Source organism: Pimephales promelas, chromosome 24 (genome assembly GCF_988280905.1).
Source record: "Pimephales promelas chromosome 24, fPimPro1.hap1.1, whole genome shotgun sequence".
Classification (NCBI taxonomy): Eukaryota; Metazoa; Chordata; class Actinopteri; order Cypriniformes; family Leuciscidae; genus Pimephales; species Pimephales promelas.
In genome coordinates, this window is record NC_142792.1 from 7,931,913 (window position 1) to 7,954,098 (window position 22,186).

Below are 22,186 nucleotides of genomic sequence, written 5' to 3' on the forward strand. Positions count from 1 at the left end.
AGATTCTGTACTATTTCAGAAGATGCCTTATAGCACCCCTTACCCCATAACAGTGAAAACACGTAAAGCCAGAAAGTTCCGTCAATGTCGGGGAAAGAGTAAAATACAATTTTAAAAAGATTACTCCTTGAAAAAATAATCAGATCCTGTAAAATTGGAGACAGATCCTCCCAGGGGACAAGCTTGGCCATCGAGTCTTGCAGTAACGTGACTCCCAGCAGAGGAATTGATCGAGTGGCCTCCCCGAGTCTCTTGCCCTGGAAATTTGCAAGCCAGTCAATCAATTAAAGATCTCAGTGGGTCGACGGGCCTCAATTGGAAAATGTGTTTATGCGTGCTTTGCTTAGCACATCAGGCTTAAAGCTCTTTTCAACACGGCTGAAAAAGATTGATAAGAGAGATGGCCTCATTTCCCTCTGGCTTCTTTGGCCTTGTAGGCATAATTTGAGGGTGGGACAGGTGTGACATGTCCCCACTCCCTTTTCTCAGGGTCGATATTGTCCCTACCACTTTTTGAAACATTTCGAGGCACACACACACACACACACACACTTGTCCCACCCACTTTTTAAAACAGTTATGGCACTGCCTTGTAGCTACCTAGCAGATAGATAGGGGTCACATGCTTTTTGGAAATTTGAGATTTAAGCTCAGTTTCCTCCGTAAAGAGCATTTATATTTTTTTGGCATTGCGCTTGACGTAAGGAAACACTTAACAGTTATAAAATGTTATTTTCATTTGGACAAAATTATGCAAAATACAGTTTTATGGGTGGTAAAAATGTACTTATAGGTGGTCATGTACTTATTCGCTCGCCATGTAGCAGGCAAAAAGTTAATTTGGGACCCTGCAGCTAACTCTCTCTTAATGGCATGATGGCATTTTGCAGTTATATTGGCACGTCATTATGGCACACTGTCCAGAAGCAGCCCATGTTAGGCATGTATTAGTACTTAGGGAAGAACGCCAAGAAACTGTCTGTGGGACTAAGAGGCAAATATGCCATGCTAAGAGAACACATGTTGACAAGACTTGACCCAATGCTGCTCCTTATTTCCTCTCAACCAATTAATGTGTGGGTCAAATGACCATCTGAATTTGCATCAGTGAAAACAACTTGATAACATCGGTATTTTTTAGATTAAATTAAATTAAATTTACAGTATTTCATTAGTAAGAAGAACAAAAAATGTTTCACAGTGACTTGAATCAGTATATAAGCTCACAGCCACTTTATTACACCTTGCTAGTTTGCCTTCAGAACAGAATTGCCTTAATTATTCATGCATAAGTAGATTCAACAAGGTGCAATTTGGTTCTTGATATGACAGCATCACGCAGATGCTGCAGATTTGTTGGCTGCATATTCATGATGCGAATCTCCCGTTCCAGCACATCCCATTGGTACTCTATTGGACTGAGATCTGATGACTGTGGAGGCCATCTGAGTTTAACTCGTTGTCATTTTTCCCAAAAAGTTTGAGAAGATTTCAGCTTTGTGACATGGCACGTTATCCTGCAGGAAGTAGCCATCAGAAGATGGGTCATAAAGGGATGGACATGGTCAGAAACAATACTCAGGTCTCTTGTTTTTAAATGATGCTCAATTGGTACTAAGAGGCCCAACGTGTGCCAAGAAAATATCCCCCACACCATTACACCACCAGCAGCCTGAACCGTTGATTCAAGGCAGGATGAATGCCCACCATCCAAATGTCACTGCAAAATTGAGACTCATCAGACCAGGCAATGTTTTTCCAATCATCTATTGTCTATGAGGTGAGCCTGTGTGAAATGTGAGCCTTAGTTATCTGTTCTTGGCTGACAGAAGTGGCACCGGTGTGTGTTCTTCTGGTGTAGCCCATTTGTTTCTATGTGCATTCAGAGATGCTCCTCTGCATACTTCGGTTATTTGAATTACTGCTTTCAATCAGCCCAAACAGATTCTCAGTTTGAACTTCAGCAGATCATATTGACCATGTCTACATGCCTAAAAGCATTGAGTTGCTATCATGTGATTAGCTAAGTAGATATTTGTGCAAATGAGCAGTAGATCAGGTGTACCTAATAAAGTGGCTGGTGAGTATATAGATTTTTAATTAGTGCTATTTTACGCTGTGAACAAGCATTTATTTCTCCATATTTTGCATGCAGAGAATACAGGTAATACCACAAAAGTTGAAGCAAAGCAGTAAAAAGTTATGTTTCCTGACTTGTAAAGCGTCTTGTGTATTTACACGAGAACAATTGGGAAAACAACTGGAATTTTTTAATATATATATATATTAAAATTATATTTTAAATACAATGTAATTTAGTTGTATTATATTATATATTATAAAATATAATTTAATTTACATTTAATTTATTTAAAAAATGTATTAGGCTACATGGGCTAAGACTTTAAGGCAGCATGCACTATACAATGTGACTTAAAACATCATGTAGCATTTTGTTGCACTATGCTATTGAAAAAAGCAATAGCAATAATTGACAATGCCATTAGGAAAACACTTATTTTCATGCTACAGTTAAGTTTGGTACCATCACTATTCCTAGTTAGTTACCCCAAAAAAACTAGAGGAAGTAGACTGTGAAAGTGATTGAAAGAGAGTGGGCTTTCCGCATATTCAAGATGGTGACATTCTTCTAGATGACTAGAGAAATGGATGTGATTGTGTAGGATGAGCAACTGAGATGTATTTTTCTCTTTGCAGCATCCATAGTAAGCACGCAGACGGAACGGTAAAGCACCGAATCCTGAGGCCTTTAAATTTCCCTGACCCAGATTTTCATCTCACTGCCTGATTTAGGTGTGCTACACTAATGTTTGAGTCATAATGTGTCAGCTCTCTTATATGTCAACCTTTTGTGTAGGTTTTACACTTCAATGATCCCAGTAGTGTTTATTTTTTCCCAAAATTGGCTTAGCTTTACAATGCCACAGATCAAGTGTGGCTTCTAGACACATCACTTTAGCAGTGGTGTAACTTCAAGACTGAATTGGTCAAAGTGAAATGCTCCGGCAGGATTGTGAATCTATCGTGAATACTTTCACCCCCACCTGCCCTGTTGCTCTACATGCACCTACAGCTCTCTTCCTGCTTCAGATGACATATGTGTGTGCCTAGTGAATGGAATATATATGTTTATCCTCTCCGCGGCTTCATAACCCTCTTGGATCAGAGCCCGCGCAAAAATCCTAAAAGACCAAGCTAATGTCTGCATTCCCTCTCTCGATCGCTCTCGAAGCACTGAAAGGTAAATTGTACATATTTATGAACACAATTCAAAATAAAATGTGGGTGTTTGGAAAAGCAGAAACGAAAGTTATAGGAATTTAATTGCCTGTGTTGATGTGACTCTTGAACTACACCTCACGGTCAAAAGTGCAATCCCTTGCCTATCCCCATAGACTTCATTCAGACAAATCCCACGACTATCTGGATTTGAGATTCGAAACGGCAAAGGTTGCCTCTTCCTAAGGGCCAGGTTTGACATTTTCATCTCCCAAAAAACAGGAAATCACTTCATTCTGCTCAATGCATTTGGAAGTGTGGCTAGTCCTGCAATCCTGGAGTCTATTATGACCAGCTGAGATGAAAGGTTTTGCCTGGAATTAGATTTGACTTCCTGCGAGCCTGCTTTATCTACACGGAGCCAAATACGGGACTCTCCTCGATCTAACAATTTGTGGACAATCAAATATGCACTCCTGGCAGGGATTTTTCTAATTTTAAGCTGAAATTCAAGAGTACTGTCTTACAAAAAAAAAAAAAAAAAAGACAGGCAGAACATTACCAATAGCCTCAGGCTTAGACCCACTTTAGACCTTCCCATGCACATGACAATGGAAAGCACTTTTTCAATCGGCCAAGCTCAAATCTTACCGACTGACTTTATACAACAAAGTCGTGCTTGCAAGTGTTTTTGAGGCTCAAATGATGAATGAATGTGCAATGTTGTCAGGTTACTGGCATCAAACCCTTAAAAGATATCTAGAGTTTAATTTGAGCCACTTATTAGTAAGTTACCACTGATCAACTTCATCTTTCTAACAACACAACACCACACTCAAACTACCTTGCATGTCAAGGATCCATGAAATCGAGTGAGTAATAGAGAGTGACACCACAAAAATACACTCCAACTACAGTATGAACACCACAAACATTCAGTTCATTCAGACAGAAGGTACGGTAGTCCCAAAGGAATAACTGTCTTAGTGGATAGTAGTAGATAGTAAGTAGAGAGCAAGAAAAATAAAACTCTTCCCCCTGACCTCTTGATTCTAAACACAAAGCTCAGCAATCCCGGCATTATCATTAGTGCTTTATCAACAGACTACTTAACATATAGATTCTAGGACCAGTGGCAGATTATGCTCCTGTCTGCTTGGCAGAAATCCAGGCTGCTGTCTCATAAAAACTTTCACCGCCGCTTAATTTAAACCAATGCCAATCTTGAACCACAGTGTACATTCCTCATTTATTATTTACAGGCAATATGCAGCTGCTCTATTTGCTGTTCTGCAAGAAAAACACAATCTTCTGTCCAAACAATCCAGTTTTGGACCTCTTAATTATACTCTTTAAACAACAATAAAGGGTTTCCAGTCAATAGCTTTCTTCATTTCTTCAACTATTCAAGAATTTCTGCAGTATTTATATGCTCCACAGTTTTATCTTTTCATAATGTGTAAACAGGATACTAAAATTAACACTCACCAAGCACCTCCTGAGAGTTAAAATCTTTGCAAATCTCAGCTTTGTTGAGTAAATACAATCTGGCCAGTTGGCTGGTATATTTATAGAGCATCACAGTCCCACCCACAGCCCGAGAGAGCGTTGGTGCCGATTTCCCATTCATTTCTCCCATTGACGTTTTGGAAAATCGATATCTAAAGAGTTTTAGAGCATGTCTGAGGATAACCAGCTACGGCTGAACTCATAAGCATACAAAATATAATTTCGAGTGAAAAAGCGAAGAGAAAATCCAAAAACAGTCAAAGATACAAGACTGTGTACATATTTTCATTTCCGAGCGAAGGAACTACTCATCCCATAAACCACCGCGCCTCACTAAAGTCGACTTGTACAATAGCATAATTAACATCCCCTCTTCTTCACTTCTTTTGAACAGTGATACTATGTGGATCCCCCCCAAAATTATTAGATTTATTTCAGTGTATATTTAACTCTGAAAATGAGATGTAGAGAAGAGAAGTGACAACTTTTCACATTCAACCTCTAGACGAAGGCTCCTCAAACTAAATGCATCTCACGGGAGACTAAAGTTAGCATAGCGACTGCCATTATCCATTTGCTGTGTGTGTCAGCAAAAAATATTTAATGGCAGTGTGAGGTTTTCTCCTACAGGAGTGAAGGACAGTGAGTTGGCAGCCATTTTCAGGGCTTTAATTAAGCAGCTCTGTGCCAGTGTCCAGATACTATCAGTCAGTAACGTCTGCCCATACTTCCTTTTCCTGCACACAACAGATAATTAATAGGCTAATGCTTTTTTTTTTTATAATCGTCTCATTCTTAATCACATGCATACTGACCAAGACAAACACAGCGACTGGCATTCACAAGACCATCTGACAGCTTGTCAAAGACTGAAAATGGACTTTAAAAGAGTGCCAATTAACTCGATAAACAAGGTTATAGCCTAGTTATAAAATGAATACCATTACGAAGAAGAATATGATGCATGACTGATTAGGGCTATTGCACGCCCACAGATTTTTGAAGAGCGATTAGATTGGCTATTTATTTATTTTTTCACTAGATCAGAGTGAGGTCCTCTACCCTCTGTGAGCTTGAGCCGAACAGCCGCACACCAGCCCGGTTTCATCCATCTTAATTCTCTAACACAGTGGGCTTGAGGGATTCTGCCATACTGATTCTGGCGAATTACAAGAGACAAGCCACTCCCGAGGGAAGCATTCATGGCCCTTCAAAGACAGCATGATGCTGCGGAGTGTAAAACTCTCAACATGATCCATTGCAAACCAGGCTCATTGTTCCTGGAGGTATGCCACACTGTTTTCCGATGCATCTTTGATTGCAAAAGCTGAATATCAAGTGGTATAGGAGGAGGCAATCGTTTAGGCTACTCAATACGGATATGGTCTTAACATGAACACTGTTCCAGTATAGCCACTAGTCTATTCAATTGAGTCATTTCTAACGAACCGATTCTTTTTGATGATTCGTTCTAATCAATTCACTTCACTGTAGGACTTGTGGGCCACACAAAAATGTAACATTGCAAAAGTTGCAACTCGTTATAAAACAATAGTTATTAATACTACACAATTAAACATGATACACAATTCTCGCAAGTTTCAAGAACAAATATTATTTCATTATGATGCTATTTTGGCAGATAAAAATTTGTGGTTTAGTAAGACTTTGTAAACGCTTTTGAAAGAAGTCTCTTATGCTCACCAAAGCTGTATTTTTTGACCAAACATACAGTAAAAATTGTAATATTGTGAAATAGTTCGGCCTATATAATATTCTATTTTAAAATCTTTTAAAATGTAATTCATTCCTATGAGGAAAAACTGATTTTTTAGCATCATGTCTCCAGTCTCAATGTCACATGATCCTTCAGAAATCATTCTATTTTCTGATTTGATGCTCAAGAAACATGTATTAATGAATAAATGAATATCTTTAAAACCAAAACTTACTGACTCCAAACTTTTAACCAGTAGTGTATCTATGAAAATGTCATTTGCTATAAAAATTCCACACAAAAGTAAAAGATAAAGGGTTTTACACTGTTTGAAGAACATTCATTCGTTCATCATGATTGTATTTGAACAGAAACATGGCAGAAATATTTTAAAAATCATAAACATAAAATGCAGTAATTCTTGCAGCATTTCTTGTGGCTCTTTTTGAATGATGGCTCAAATGAATCATTGAAATGAACACAACCGAATTAACTAATTTAGTCTAAACACTGCAAACAGTGCATAGAAAAGTATCACAATCACAGGAAACTCTTTCGCCTTTAGTCTGCAGTGTGGGTTGGCTATAAAACAACTAACTTCCGAGGTTCACACTTTATTTTAAGCCAGTTTCACTTGTCTGAAAGATATTTACATGCGTTTAAGCAACTTAATAATAACAAACAGGTTAGTTACTTGGTCAATCGCTCATGGATGACAACAGCCTTATCTTCCAGCCATAAAGCAGTCACAATCATTCAAGCTTTAGTGCATTTTTAAAGGACATTCACAGTTCTCCAGCATCCACTGTTACCTGTAAACAAGATTGTCCTCAATGACATCTGCGCACTGGAAAAATTAACTGCACATTACATTCATCATCATGTCATGCTCAGCCACTGCATGAAGCATCTCTGAATTAATTTCACTTCACTTGTAAAGCAGAGACAATCTATCTGTCACGTTCCCTGCAGCAACGGACTGCTCTACCTGCACAAACCTTCCGCTGATGTGCTGTGTTGTAATTATGGAGACAATGAAACACATCAGCTGGGTCAGAATACTTGACCGTTAATATCCCTCCCCCTTACAATCAACCAATGCACTTAACTGGTGTATCTCGCCGCTAATCCAGTCTGGTTTGGGTTCGGGGAGGGATGGACCGCAATCTGGGTCACCGAATAATGAGGCCAGGGTGCGTACTGCACCACAGTGTCCATCTGGCAGCTCCACGTGCCTGTCTCTGCCAGCGATAAACAGGTCTGGAGGAATAAACAGAGTGTGGGCACGCACAGAGACATGTTACCCTGCTCTGGAATAAAGTGTGTGAGAACATTTTTGCTATTGGAATTTAGTATGGAAGTATACAAAATAATATATATATATATATATATATATATATATATATATATATATATATATATATATATACATGTGTTGTGGTTTATCTGAGGTTGTATTTACCCAACTTTAAGACCATGACAGATGATTTTTTTATTACGTCATGATACATAAAACCACATAATTAAAAAGATTGTCCTTTCTTTTTCACATAATGTTAAATATCTTAATATTGAATTAGGAGTAAACCAGGATAGATCAGTTATTTAAACAATGACATAATATATATAATATAATATATACATTTTTAATATATATATATATATATATATATATATATATATATAGAGGGAGAGAGAGAATTATAGATTTTTATATTATATATATTTTAATTTAATATTAATTAGATTTGATAATACATTTAATATTTAAGCAGCCTATGACAAACAGATAAATACAACAGATATATTTGCCGCTTGGTTAATACATTATGCCGTTGTTCTATATTGTTCTATAAAATTTTTTTTTTTTTTTTCCTTTTTGTGGAAATAATACTATTCAATTTTACACATGCATATTTCTTTTTTTAAGACTCTTGGGGTTAAGGTGCACTGAAAGTGCCATTTAGCTTGCACAAACTGACTAAAAAAACAAAAACAAAGGGAAATGTAGTCAGATGTACACAGCCATTAGCACTGTGCTTTTCCAGCAATGCTCCTAACTGAAAAATAATAAATTCACACATGCATTATGTCACCCAGTACACTGGGGGCAAAGAGAGAGAGAGAGAGAAAACAGATTGTTTGATGACAGGGGTCTCTGAAGTCCAAGTGCATGTGTGTGACGGCACACAGTGCGGAGTGAAGCAGAATCTTGACTCATAGACAGAGTTATGCCAAAAGCCTCTCTCAGTCTTTATCAACAGCCTTTATCTTGATCATAAGGACAGAGACCACCACGGGGCACATTTATAATTAGATTGTGGAGTGTCGGGTCAAACACTATGAGTCAGCTAGATGATTATGCCGCTCTGGGACTGTTAGTGTCAAGCATGGCTTACTCCAGCTTTGATAAAGCACTCGTATCATGCCTTATGTTGATCTTTCGCTATCTCATAAACGTCTGCTAGTGCACAATGTCTTAGGAATTGCAACACTCATTCTCTGCTTTTTCTAAGACACCATACAATTACAGGAAAGATAACCTAACTGCTAAAGGTGAAAATAATGCAAAAATAAAAATGAATATTTACATAATTGACTGCCAATACTATTCTCACGTTGGAAATTTGATGAATCACAATTATTTATCTCATCAACTTTATCTTGCTCACTGCAGTTCAATATTCTCTGTAGAACTCAATATTTAATGGGAAAGCACTGTACAATTTATTTAGAAAATATTTTATTTAGTCTATGGTGACATTCTTAATGCTTTAGTGACTGTGGACATTAATGATGCCCCTTTTTTCTTGTTTGGTAAGAAGCAAGGTCATTATCAGTAAACTAAAAACAACACATAACTAACTAACTAGCTAACTAACTATCTATCTAAATAAATAAAATTCTTGACTCTAGAACAGATAACCGTTTAGAGATTGCTTTTCATATCCTTTCTGTCTGTTTCTGTTTCTACCCGGTTTGATTTAGTGGTCACAGGTTTCACATTTCATTGATTGTTTGTTAATCCCTGTGTTTCTTCCATTACTTTGTAAGTTCAATTTTGCGTAACGTTTCTAATTCCCTGAGTTCTTTGTTTTAATAAGTTTAACTGCTACATTTAGATCATTTTCTACTCGTTTATTGCAACCCAACAGTGACAAAAACAATATAAGATAGTCTTGAATATGTATCTAAGCTATTTGGTACATTTTAGATTTATACATAATATTATGTCAGTGCTGAGAAAAGCTGTGTCATCTAAAGGCGGAAAACTCAAAGGAAAAACTTATTTACATTATTTATTTAGAGATTTAGTACACTGACAGTTCAAAAGCCAATGAATGAATATTTTGCATAGTATTGCATACTCACACTTTAAATTGAAATAAAATAAAATCACCACTTTAGGCGATCCTCCTTCATAATGAAGTTGTTTAGTGTATCACCAAAAAAAAGGGAGATTAAATTGACTATAATTACATACAAACACTAAATCAATCTGTCATCAGAAACAGCAGTGTATTTGACTCGGAACAAGAAGGCAACATGAACAGCGTAATGATGAGTAATGCTTGCCACTGAACAAAGGGAATTGCAGCACATGGCGGCAGTATGGCTACAGGCCTGTCGCAGAGGGGGGAGTTTATGATTAATGGAAATAAATATTAAAAGCATCACATCATCCCCAGCACCTGATCATTCTCGCCTCCACAACTGCGTTACTAGCGGATACAGCCCTCGGTTCAGGTCAGTGTGTGCGCACTACACTCCTGGAGTCTGCTGCACTGACGCCGAACATCTCCTGACAGAGAGGTCAAGATTCAAGATTAATCCACTGCTACAATTTGACTTTTTTTTTTTTTTACTTAAAGCAGTCTTGAAGTCATTCTCACATCAAATTCATGGGGATGTACAATTACTTGAAGTATGTCAGATGTTTATATACATCTATTAAGGTCTCTTGAATAGTTTTTGATTGGTCAAACGTGGCTTTCTGTGGCTAAATATTTTTGTTTTCCAAAATAAAATTATAAAAATATATTTTCATTTAGATTAGCTTCATGTACTAAAATGCCTGAAATAAAAATGTATAAAAAGTATATAGACACAATTGAACTTTTAACAAAATTACTTAATAAGTTATTTACTTTAATTGCTAAAATAAAATAGAGTTAGCCTATTTAATATATGGATTATGGATATATGTGCCTAATTGTGGCACACAGTTTTATTATTTAGCATATTAACTTCTGCTCTCATATTACCTAAAAAATAATGTGTTATATCTCTGTGCCACTTTTAAAGGAGAGATAAAGTTAATCCCCTTTGCAATATTAAAGCTGCAACACTGGTGACTTTGCATGAACCTCAGTAACTTTATGGTACACCACACAGCATTGATTGATTGATGGATTTAGGCTATTTGTAATCAGTTACCTTATTGACATGCAGTCCTTCCTCAAGTATAACACTGAGTTGTCAACATTTTTTATCTGAGGTTTTTCTTAGAAAGGTTTTGCTCATTGGGAGGCATATGTTGGCCAGAAGGAGAAAAAAAAGTGAAGTGAAGAAGGGCTCATGAATTATTGACAAAGACATTGGAAAAATGGCAAAATGACATTCCAAAGGATCCAGAGGAAATTTAAAGATGAGGTTCAAGGGTAATTAATTTTGTAACTGTACCTTCGCACTTCGGTTGGCAATGTGTGAAACGTGTCGCAAATTGATTATTTAAAATCCATTTATTTATTTAATTATTTATTTTGAAACTCGGCTGAGCAGACACATTAGTTGTGGATAATGGCAGTGATTAATCCTGGAGTAAACAGCTGAAAATGCCCTTGCGGGGTTAAAAAAAATATCACCCTTCAGGGTAAAAAATTAAAAATGAAATCTAAAAATGTCCCTTTTCTCTCTATACGCAAAGTAAGACAGGCTGGAGATTCATAAATAAGTAAGAGACTCTTCCAGTCTCCCAAATGCCTGTCTGCAGACTTTAGATTAGCACAATGAGCAGAAAAGCAGACAGCACAGTAGAGTTTGCCAAAGAAATAGTAGCCTGTACTTGAGTCTCTCTTTGTACTGCATATAAAATTGTACAAAATGAAATGAAAAATCAGCCATTGTAAAAATATACATGAGCACTAGCTAACTATTTAACAATTAATTAGTACAAAACATGATAATAAGCATATATACTTTATATTAAAACATGTATTTATGTTTTAAAATAATTATGAATTGTAAAAAGAGGGGGGTCCAACCCGCTACTAGGTGTACCTAATAAAGTGACCAGTGCAGTCGAATTTAGGCCATATTTCGTGCAGGCTCACCAAAATTGGACAATAAAAGATTGGAAATACCTTGCCTTGTCTGATGAGCCTTGATTTCTGCGGTGACATTCAGATAGTTGGACGTAAACAATGAAAGTATGAATCCATCCCGCCTTTTATCAACAGTTGAAGCTACTGGTGTAATGGTGTGGAGATATTTTCTTGGCACACATGGTCATCATTTAAGCACAGCCTCCACAATGTCCAGATCTAATAGAGCATCTTTGGGATGTGATGGAACGACGGATTCGGATCATGGTCTTAAACCTTACATATACATACAGAGAGAGAGAGAGAGAGAGAGAGAGAGAGAGAGATTACTTAATCAGTGTATTATGTAATTCAGTTTTTTAATTGATTGACAGTCCTAATATACAAATAGGATCAATTAGTCAGCCTGTCAAAGAAACATAAATAACTCGCTCAAAATTGATCAAAAACAGTCCTGGTGCTAACAGTGCAAGGCGTCAAGGGAAGCCAAGGGTATAGTGACCTTTCATTGACTGGCTTGTAGCAGGACTTTAGAGAATGCTGGGAGTGTAACTTAACATTTTTTTTTTTTACTTGACAAAACACTCTATTAGGCTTACACTACCATTTATACAATGTTGAAAGGTGTAAAAATGGATGGAAGGCTCACAATTCAATGTCCCCAATTAAACTAAGCAATTCTGTATTTGAGTCACACGTCCAAATCAAAGTACTGTGCTCCCGGTGACATTCTCCTATGCCCTTAGATTTCTATGGAGTATTTAAAATCTATTCAACTCTCCCAGGCTTGGGCCATCAAAAAAATCTATACCCAGGAACACATGCTGTCTGGTCAGCCTGGAAGAAAGATGGTTTTGGTTTACACTCGGTCGCTGACCCGATCAGCTTTTACCCCACAGGGATGCATAGGGCCAAGAACAATCTGTCTTACAAGCCTGTGTAACAGGAGATGTTCCTGGAGTAGCTCATTAAATCCATGTTTAAACATTAAATTTGTCATTTTATTTGGATGTTAAAAAAACATTTTCTATCCCACACAGTGTGCAAAGACACCTATAATGCAGATTAATTGAAATACTGTGGCACTACACATAGTAAAATCATCAAATCACAACAAATATGATTTAAAAAAAATAAAAATAAATAAAAAACAAATGCAAGTAGCTGTTACACCCCTAAATAAATATAATGTGTTGGCTCGCAACTTTACGACCAATGAAACTAGTAGAGTTCCACTGCAAGCGTATCCATTCTCAACTTCTGACACTAATGATTTGTTAATCAATGTGACACTATAGAACTTCCCTCAGTAACACAACATAGATTTTAGTTGGTCGAGTGGTTCCTGGAGGAATGAGATAAGGGAAGACAGAGCAGAGCACTGGGACGATAATTCTCTTTTCTGGATGGTACAGGCTGCCATTTTCTATCTGCAGAGTTTCATAATCAACAGGAAATGATATCGTGGACAATAGTGCAAGCTGGAATGATTGCTGGTGTGTACCGTTAGGACAGAAATATGTATCATTATCTTTGTCAGCCCTTTTCCACTGCTGATCAGTGCATGTGCGTGAGCTCTGAAGACACACGAGCACATCACCTTCCTTTCTAAAGGGGAGGATGTGTGCAAACCTCATTCTAAAGGCCATATCATTCACAAACGCGCTTCAAATGCTCCCAAATGAAATAATTTCAGACACGACACGATGCCGCATAACTCATTCCTCAAAGCTTTAGAGATGTGACAAGCTACAGGAAAACTCTGTTTGATTAGAAACGGAGAGAAACAAAATCACACAACTTTGTAAATGTTGAAAAAGCCTCTTGGGATGCTGAAAAATGGGATCTGTAATCTTTAAGTTGACTGATGTTATCTTGTCATATTTATCAGCAGTGTTGGGGTAATGTGCATTATGTAAACAGATTACTTTTTTATTGTAACGATGTTTATTATTATTTTTTTAAGGTAATGCACATCACTTTTCACTTCAATTAACATTTTTTAAACTACTGAATTAAAATTCTCTCTCTTCTCCATAACAGACGCACACTCATGCATGCGTGGGGAACAGACGAAAAGTTCAAAAGTAATAAAACATTTTTAATTCAAATGAGTTGTACAGTGTAATCTTATGGTGGATCTTTTGTGAATGGCATTAGTGGTCGGGAATCATTTGAAGGGGTCAGAATACAGAAATATTCTAAGGTTCTTTTTTTTTTTTTTTTTTTTATGAAAATGAAGGTTTATGTTATATAAGATATGTTGTTTAAGTAAACCCTTCCAAAAATAACTTCTCTGTAAAAACACCTGCAATGCCTGGAGGAAAGCGAGCCTCAGCCATGTGCGAAAATGTAATACAAAAGTAATGTAATACTTTGCTTTCCATAAAAAGTAATGCCATTATGGTAACACTTTACTTGAAGGGGTGTGCATAAGACTAACATGTTACGTGTTATGAATATGAAGTTGTATGCATGTTTGTGACAACTCCCATTAAGCGTCATTCACTCAGTTATGACATTTTCAATACAAATATGACATTGTTTGAGATGTCTTTGTCATGACACCTTGACATAAACCATAACATCATAACCTGTCAGTGTCTTTGTCATGACAACTTGACATTACTAAGACAACACAACCTATCATAAACATGACATAGCAGATTAATTATCAAACTTAAGAAAGCACCTAGCTTTACTGGTTAACATTATTAAACTGTCAGGTGGTTGGTTTTGACATTGGCTGTCATGAAGCCATTATAACTTTTTAATGACAAATTCAATTAGTACCACTGTAGTTGAGGTCACGAAAAATATTCATGACACAGTTATAATGCCTCATGACAGCCAATGTCAAAGCAAACCACATGACAGTTTAACTTCATTTTATGTCAAGTTGTCATGACAAAGACACTGATATCATGTCATGGTTATGAAGGTGTTATGTCAGTCTTATCCACACCCCTTCAAGTAAAGTGTTACCTGTAAGGAGTTACTTTTTTAGGGAGTAGTGCAATATTGTAACTCATTTCTTGTAAAAGTAATTTTCCCCAACACTGTCAGCATTTTAGACATACTATTCACTAACAATTTCACTATAAACACGAATAGTTTCTAGTTTGTCTGTTTATCCATGAGCATAACTTATTTTACCAGTGTTAAACTCATTTTTTCTACTTCTCTACTTGCAGGGTCCATTGCCAGATGCTCCTATATCAAGTATCACTACTCCTCAGCCACAATACCCAAGAATCTCTCTTACAACATCACCAAGACCATACGTCAGGATGAATGGCACTCTCTACGTGAGTACATGGCTTCACTGTACATTTGAAGATGCATTTAAGAAATGCCACTACTGTGATTAGAGGAGACTACAAACTCAAACTAGAATTAACATCTCAAACTGTCATATTTGCTTGACAAAATTACATTCTTAGTACAAATAAGTGTATAATTTAACCATTACTGTTGAAACAAGCACTTTGTAAACAGTGCAAACAGTAATCATCCCCGACCTAATGATGTCCTTTGCTCAGCCCCAACTTGCTAAGGTCAAGTCAAAGCCAGATATAGTTGTTACGCAATATGTTGCAATTTCATTCATTTATTTCGGGCAAGCTCTCGGTAGACCTAAAGATATAGATGAGGTGATTTGTTGTTGCTTTGTGGAAGGAGAAAGTAGGGTACATATCTCAAAGTCAGATGTACCTTGTCGACCCACTTTTGCTCTGTTTCCACCCTACCCAAAACGGAAATTATGAAGATGCTTTCACATAGAAGTGGTAAAATGCTTTAATATAGAGAGTGGGCCATTAGTATGCAATCTGACCCACAGGAAGCTCAGCAAACCTGTAAAGCACATTATTCATAAAGTTGTACGCATGCCACACCTTGAGTGGTTGATAATTAAATATATTTACTATACATAAATCTATTAGACTGGTAATATTGTAAAACTAATATTACACAATGTAAATAGTTCACTTAATATTAGTATTTACACTCTAAAAATGCTGGGTTGTTTTAACCCAATTTTGGGTAAAATATGGACAAACCCAGCCATTGGGTTACATTTTTAAGTTAAATTTTTAACCCAATGGCTGTTTTTTTCCATATTTTAGCCAAAACTGGGTAAAAACAACCCAGCATTTTTTAGAGTTAGCAGTGTGGAAAAAAAGTATTAAAATATATTGAAAAAAATATTACACATCACATTTACTTAATAGCACAAGTGTGTGTACAGTATATAAAATAAAGTAACTTATTTTAAAATTATTAACATTACTTTTATTTTTAAAGGTGTATATAAAATAATAATTTACAATTTTCACTTGAGAGACAGATCAAAATGTCCACATTGCATCACATTTTTTAGTTTTAAGAACATATTATTTTAACACCGAAAGTAATTTTATTCAGAGTCCTTATAGAATCACAATACGCATTTATAGGCCAGAAGTTATACTTAATTAAATGCGTAGTAATTATTTTATTTTAAGCATTTATTATTTGGTTTTGCATTAATCTAGCCTGATTTAGCTGTAGGAACACACTTTCATTAAACGTGTTTCCATTTTGTGCTCAACATCTTGTTCACATGAATCTATCATTCTGTTAGTTTGATGAAGCCTACAGTACAACAAGCTCTTCTACTCTTTTCCTTTTTGGCTTACAGTCACATTTGTGGCACAAAATTGACACTGAGTGGGGAGTGTGTAAATCCACACAAAAGGCCTTCTCCTTGGAGAGCATTGGCTTGTTTGAAACCCACTTATGAGATGGGATTGTGGTTTGAAGCGATTCACCATGCCCTCAATCTGTCATGTGGTCTCACTCCACTGCACTGCCTCTGTCAGGTGACTGGAGAGACACCTTTCCTTTAACCTCCAAACACACCAGTATCTACACCTCCATCTCTCTCGCTTTCCTCATTTCCCAAAGCTCTAACATGGAGGGTTAAGAGATCAGAGATGCATAAATGACACTTCTGGAAAGATACAGAACTCTCATTCAGCCAAGTGCAACAGATGAAAGATCTCTGTGTCACCAAAAATGTCTTACGGTTTCCATTTTGTGCTCAATATCTGGTTCACTTGAATCTATTATTCTGTCATTTTACTTTTTGATATCAGAAATGTACTCCAGACCTGCAGGACTCTTTAAATTTTTAAGTTTATGCTAAAATCTGGGCCAATACAATATAAAATGCAGCCATAACATAATACGACCGTAAAGATAAATGGCTGATGATAATTCTATAATACAATGAATTGTTTTAATTATGAATGAATGAATATTGGATACTGTACCGTTCAAAAGTTTGGGGTTCGTACAATTTCTTATACTCACCAAGGCTGCATTAGTTTGCTCAAACATACAGTAGCCTAAAACAGCAATATTATGAAATATTCGTACAATTTAAAAATAACTGTTTTCTATTTTCATATATTTTTAATATAATTAATGGCAAAGCTGAATTTTCAGCATAATTATTCCAGTTCTCAGTGTCTCGTGATCCTTCAGAATCAGAAATCATTCTAAAATGCTCTTTTTTTTGCTCAAGAAATGTATTATTTTTAATATTTTTGTGAAATATGGCATTTATTTGAGATAGCAATCATCTGTAAATGTCTTTTATTGTCCCTTTTGTTTAATTAAATGCATCCTTGCTGAATAAAACCATAACCCACTCCAAAAAATAAATAAAAATACTGACCTTAAATATTGGCTTTAAGATTATATTTAGTATAATAATAACAAATTAGTATTGTTTTTTATACATTAACTTTAAGTGAGTGTTTAACGACTGCAAAAGCTATTCTAAAGGTTAAAAATAGAGGAAAGAAGTATGCAATTTATATACAATATCAACAAACATCCATACAATAAAAAAAAAAAAAAACCTCTAATATCAGATGATAGTCAAAGTGGTATTTGGCATATCTAATGTATCTCATACACACTTCAGCTTAGGCTGGGAAATGTTCACACGGTATTTAGAGTCTCCCAGGGTGCGTCATTTGATTCAAGCATTTTGACCTATACTGTAAAGAAAGATGTGGAACAGTCAATCGCTTGGTTAAGGTCAGGCTGAGATGTTTAATGTTCTTATAGCTTACACAGCTGCTCCAACAAATCAAACAGAAGGATGAAGTCTTTTCCTCTGGTGAGGGAACCCTAAATGTAAAAAACTAAAAGAATTAAGCCTTTATGGCTTTGACTCCATTGAGTGCCATATTGATTTTGGGGGCCAAGAGAGGTCAGGAGATCAAGAACTCTCCATTAGTCGACATTGAGAAGTAAATTACTCTAGTACTCGCTGGGAAATGTGTCTGAACCAACACTGCCCAAAAAAAAAAAAAAGAGCCCAAAAAGATCACTGGATGTCTGAACCGGCCACTGGGGAAGGTGTTACTGTAGATCAAAGCTTGTGTTTTGTTGCGATGCCTAGAATAAACAGAACAGGTAACGCTCAAATTCTTGTTGTTTATGCCTGTGTTGCGCTCAGATGAGAAGCCAGACCTGACATTTCATAAAGCGTGTGAAATTGAACAAAGGGAGGTTAGAACATTTCCCGCGCTCTCATAATGCTTATCTGTTTGTGAGTGACATCAGCAAAACTTCAGAAGGTTGTGGGATATACAAAGAACTCATTTGTACCCGTCAGTCAACCCGCCAGGAAACCGACTATACCAGCAAGAAAGTCATAAAAGAAGACACTACTTCTATTATGTAGAATATGAAAGCGAAAGATGAGACTCCACAGAAGCCAAAATCTCTTGTTTTTAGCGTTGGATGGAATTTTCAGCTCCACAAAGCAAATGCTTTTGGACGTTTCGTCTTTGGATGAAGACGGTAACTTCAGCAGCTTAGGGATTTTGGAAGATCAAAAGGAAGCAGCAAAAAATGAGCAGCAGGAAGCTGTCAATGAACATGACAGGAAATAATCTGCCGTGATGCGTAAAGGTGCCCAAAGAGGCGAATTATGATCTCGCTTTCCAAATCCTCCAGATCTCAGTGCACTCAGCTTAGAAACTGCTCACAGTGCTTCAGAGACCAAAGGGAGACAACCACTGGATTAAAAGAAAGAAAGAAGAAAAAAATATTTATTTTAAGAGATTTTATGGAAAGTGACCATACTAAATGAACACATTAAACTGCGCTTATTATTTTATAATTTAAAGGAGTAGTTCATTTTTAAAAAAAAAAAACTTTTGCTGATAATTTACTCACCCCCATGTCAACCAAGATGTCGACGTCTTTCTTTCTTCAGTCGAAAATAACTGAAGGTTTTTGATGAAAACATTCCAGGATTTTCTCCATAATGGACTTCATTGGGAACCAAACGGTTCAAGGTCCAAATGAGAGTTTTTGTTCAGCTTCAAAGGGCTTTAAACGACACCAGACGATGAATAAGGGTCTTATCTAGGACCCTTCGAGTCATGACTCGAAAAAAAGATTTGTTCATTTTGATGAACGAGTTTGAGCCGGAGAGTCTAACGCTCATCACAGAACAGAGCAAGGCGAGCATTTGTGCTTATAAAACTTAAAGTTTTTTATTTATTTTTTTAAATGACTGATCATTTCTCTAGATAAGACCCTAATTCATCGTCTGGTGTCGTTTAAAGCCCTTTGAAGCTGAACAGAAACTCTCAGTTGGACCTTGAACTGTTTGGTTCCCATTGAAGTCCATTATATGGAGAAAATCCTTGAATGTTTTCATCAAAAACCTTAATTTCTTTTCGACTGAAGAAAGAAAGACGTGGACATCTTGGATGACATGGGGGTAAGTATAAATTATCAGCAAAAGTTTTTTTAAAAAAAAGTGAACTACTCCTTTAAAGCTGCTGTACATCCTTTACTGAAGCCATTTCTTACACTAAACATTAGTTAAATAGCTTAATGATTGTTGTCTTGGGATCCTGCTAAAAACAGGACCTGTAATGACATACTAACATCCTAAGCGGTAATTTAGTCTTTACCCCTGAGTGGGATCCGCAGAGGAAATGAATTGTACTTAATTGTCACTGCTCTAATCAGACACTATTAAGGTGGGATTGAGTAATTTGTATCATATCTGTAGGACTTAGGTTTAAACTACTTAAACATCCCCCTCCTATGTATTTATTGCACTTAGAGGACTTTGAATGTGACCTCACCACAGTATTCACTCAACACTGCTAAACAACAGCCGAAACACATTATTTCCTGTTGCATTATCTTACTGTTATCACTGCTTTGAAACTGTATTGTGTAAAGCGCTATAAATAAAGGTGACTTGACTTGACACTCTCTGTATACGCTACTGATTTAATCTCCCCTAGATAAGACATTTCCATGTCTAGGCATTAATAAATGGAAATTGAAAATAGTGTCATCACGCAAACCATGATGGGCCTGACATTAACAAGGACGCCATTACAGCGCACACCAGAGGAATGGAGGAGGCTGTCGAGAATTCTCTCAACTGCGATTTGGCATTTTGACATCCATGATCATTATGTTTTCTTTCAAAGCTGAGAGACCTTTTCCTCCATGGTAGGTGAGCCGTCAATAGCCATTCTGACAGTTAGAGACTCTGATCTACTGTTGACCTCTTTCGTTCAAGTCATTGTCAAGGAGGAGCAGAGATGCACGAAAGATGTAGTTGTACATGTCGACAGAGCAGTGGGTGAAGACAACGCGAAATGGTATTTGCGACATATTTCACTTTTGTAATGTGATGTAAGCAAGATATTCAATGGAATGTGGGTCAGGACTTCATTTTGTCCAACAAGAGTTGATTGGATTGTGGAAAGTGGTCTCTATATGACAGGAGGGCTTGATTATTTTATTTTTCATAAGACCAGGAACATGTACACAAAAACAAATGGTAAGGGTAAATTTTGATTTCAGGTTGACTTTTAAAAGAGTTCATTCAGGTACATGACAGTAAAACGTTAAAGGGATAGTTCACTTTGAAATGAATTTTTGGTATGTTTTAGCTTACCTCAAGGGCATCCAAGATGTAGGTGTCTTTGTTTCTGCAGTAGTTTCAATTTTGATAGTTTTAGGTCAAAACGTTTGCGTCTATCAGTCATATAATGGAGGTCTATGGGGTCCACCTCAAAGAGCATGCACAGAGAAGTCCAAATTAAACATGATTCAATGACTCATATGTAAGTGATGGCCTAAAACACGAAATGAGCGGTTTGTGTGAGAAAACGAACAGTTTTTATATCGTTTTTACCTCTTGTAACCACAGCCACATCCAAGTGATCTGAGGGCGCGGACGATTTGTGGCTGCGGTTACAAGAGGTAAAAACGATATAAATACTGTTCGTTTTCTCACACAAACCGCTCGTTTCGTGTCTTAGGCCATCAATGTGTACTTACATTTACGAGTCATTAAATCATGTTTAATTTGGGCTTCTCTGTGCATGCTCTTTGTGGTGGACCCCATAGACCTCCATTATATGACTGACAGACAAGAACGGTTTGACCTAAACATATCAAAATTGAAAATACTGTGGAAACAAAGACACCTACATCTTGGACGCCCTTGAGGCAAGCTAAAACATATCAAAAATTAATTTCAAAGTGAACTATCCCTTTAAAGGTTGTAGGATGAAAACGATGATTAGATGAAGCACACTAGAAATTTGTTCCCAGTTTTCCGAGAAACCACTTCCACCGGAATCAAAATAACGGTTAAATCATTGGCTAATGAGAATAAGAAGTCCATTAATATTGCAAAAGTAACCTTGCAAAGTTGGAGGGATGTTACATGGATGAAACCCAACTCATCGTGAGAAAGCAATAAATAAATGTGGCGTTATCAGCCGCCAAACATCCTGCCATAATATTCACATTATTCAAATCCTTATTTACAACCGTAATCCTCTCTGTTCGAGATAACCTTGTCTGCACAAGCATGTAGTAAAAACCTTGGTCATTTTGGAGTTGTTTATAGAAACCTAAACAATGCAGTTTATTTTTATCACTAGCAAGACAAAACTGTCTCTTAAAAATGAACATTTCAGCCGAGAAATCCTCAAGCCTGTTTGTTGCATGCATTTGATAATCCCTTTGCTACTAATTACAAACTGTGAGTTCGTTTTCCTTAGCGATTGCACCATTTTGACTCACAATTATCCCACATCCTCAACAGACAATTGAACGGCAGACTGTGCCGCCTCGACACCCTCCTGAATGATTGATGGCTAACACAATCAACAGACTAGAAATGAACAGGAAAAGATGGAATAAAACGAGCAAAGATTAGAGCTTTAGATTGGTGGACTTTACACATATGCTCACAGGGCATTTCAGATTAGCCAGAGTTCCCTGTGGGTTTAGTTGTGACCACTGCATCCAGAAGGGCTGTAATCTGTCAGGCGGACGCCTAGTG

General features: G+C 36.7%; 1 protein-coding gene across 1 annotated transcript in view; it reads left to right on the top strand.

The window, feature by feature from the left end:
• tmem178bb (transmembrane protein 178Bb) overlaps positions 1-22,186 on the top strand; it is a 73,159-nt gene that overhangs the window by 21,108 nt on the left and 29,865 nt on the right. Inside the window, exon 3 of the mRNA XM_039668042.2 lies at positions 14,985-15,098. Coding sequence (XP_039523976.1) covers positions 14,985-15,098 — 114 coding nt within the window. The remainder of the gene's footprint in view (positions 1-14,984; positions 15,099-22,186) is intronic.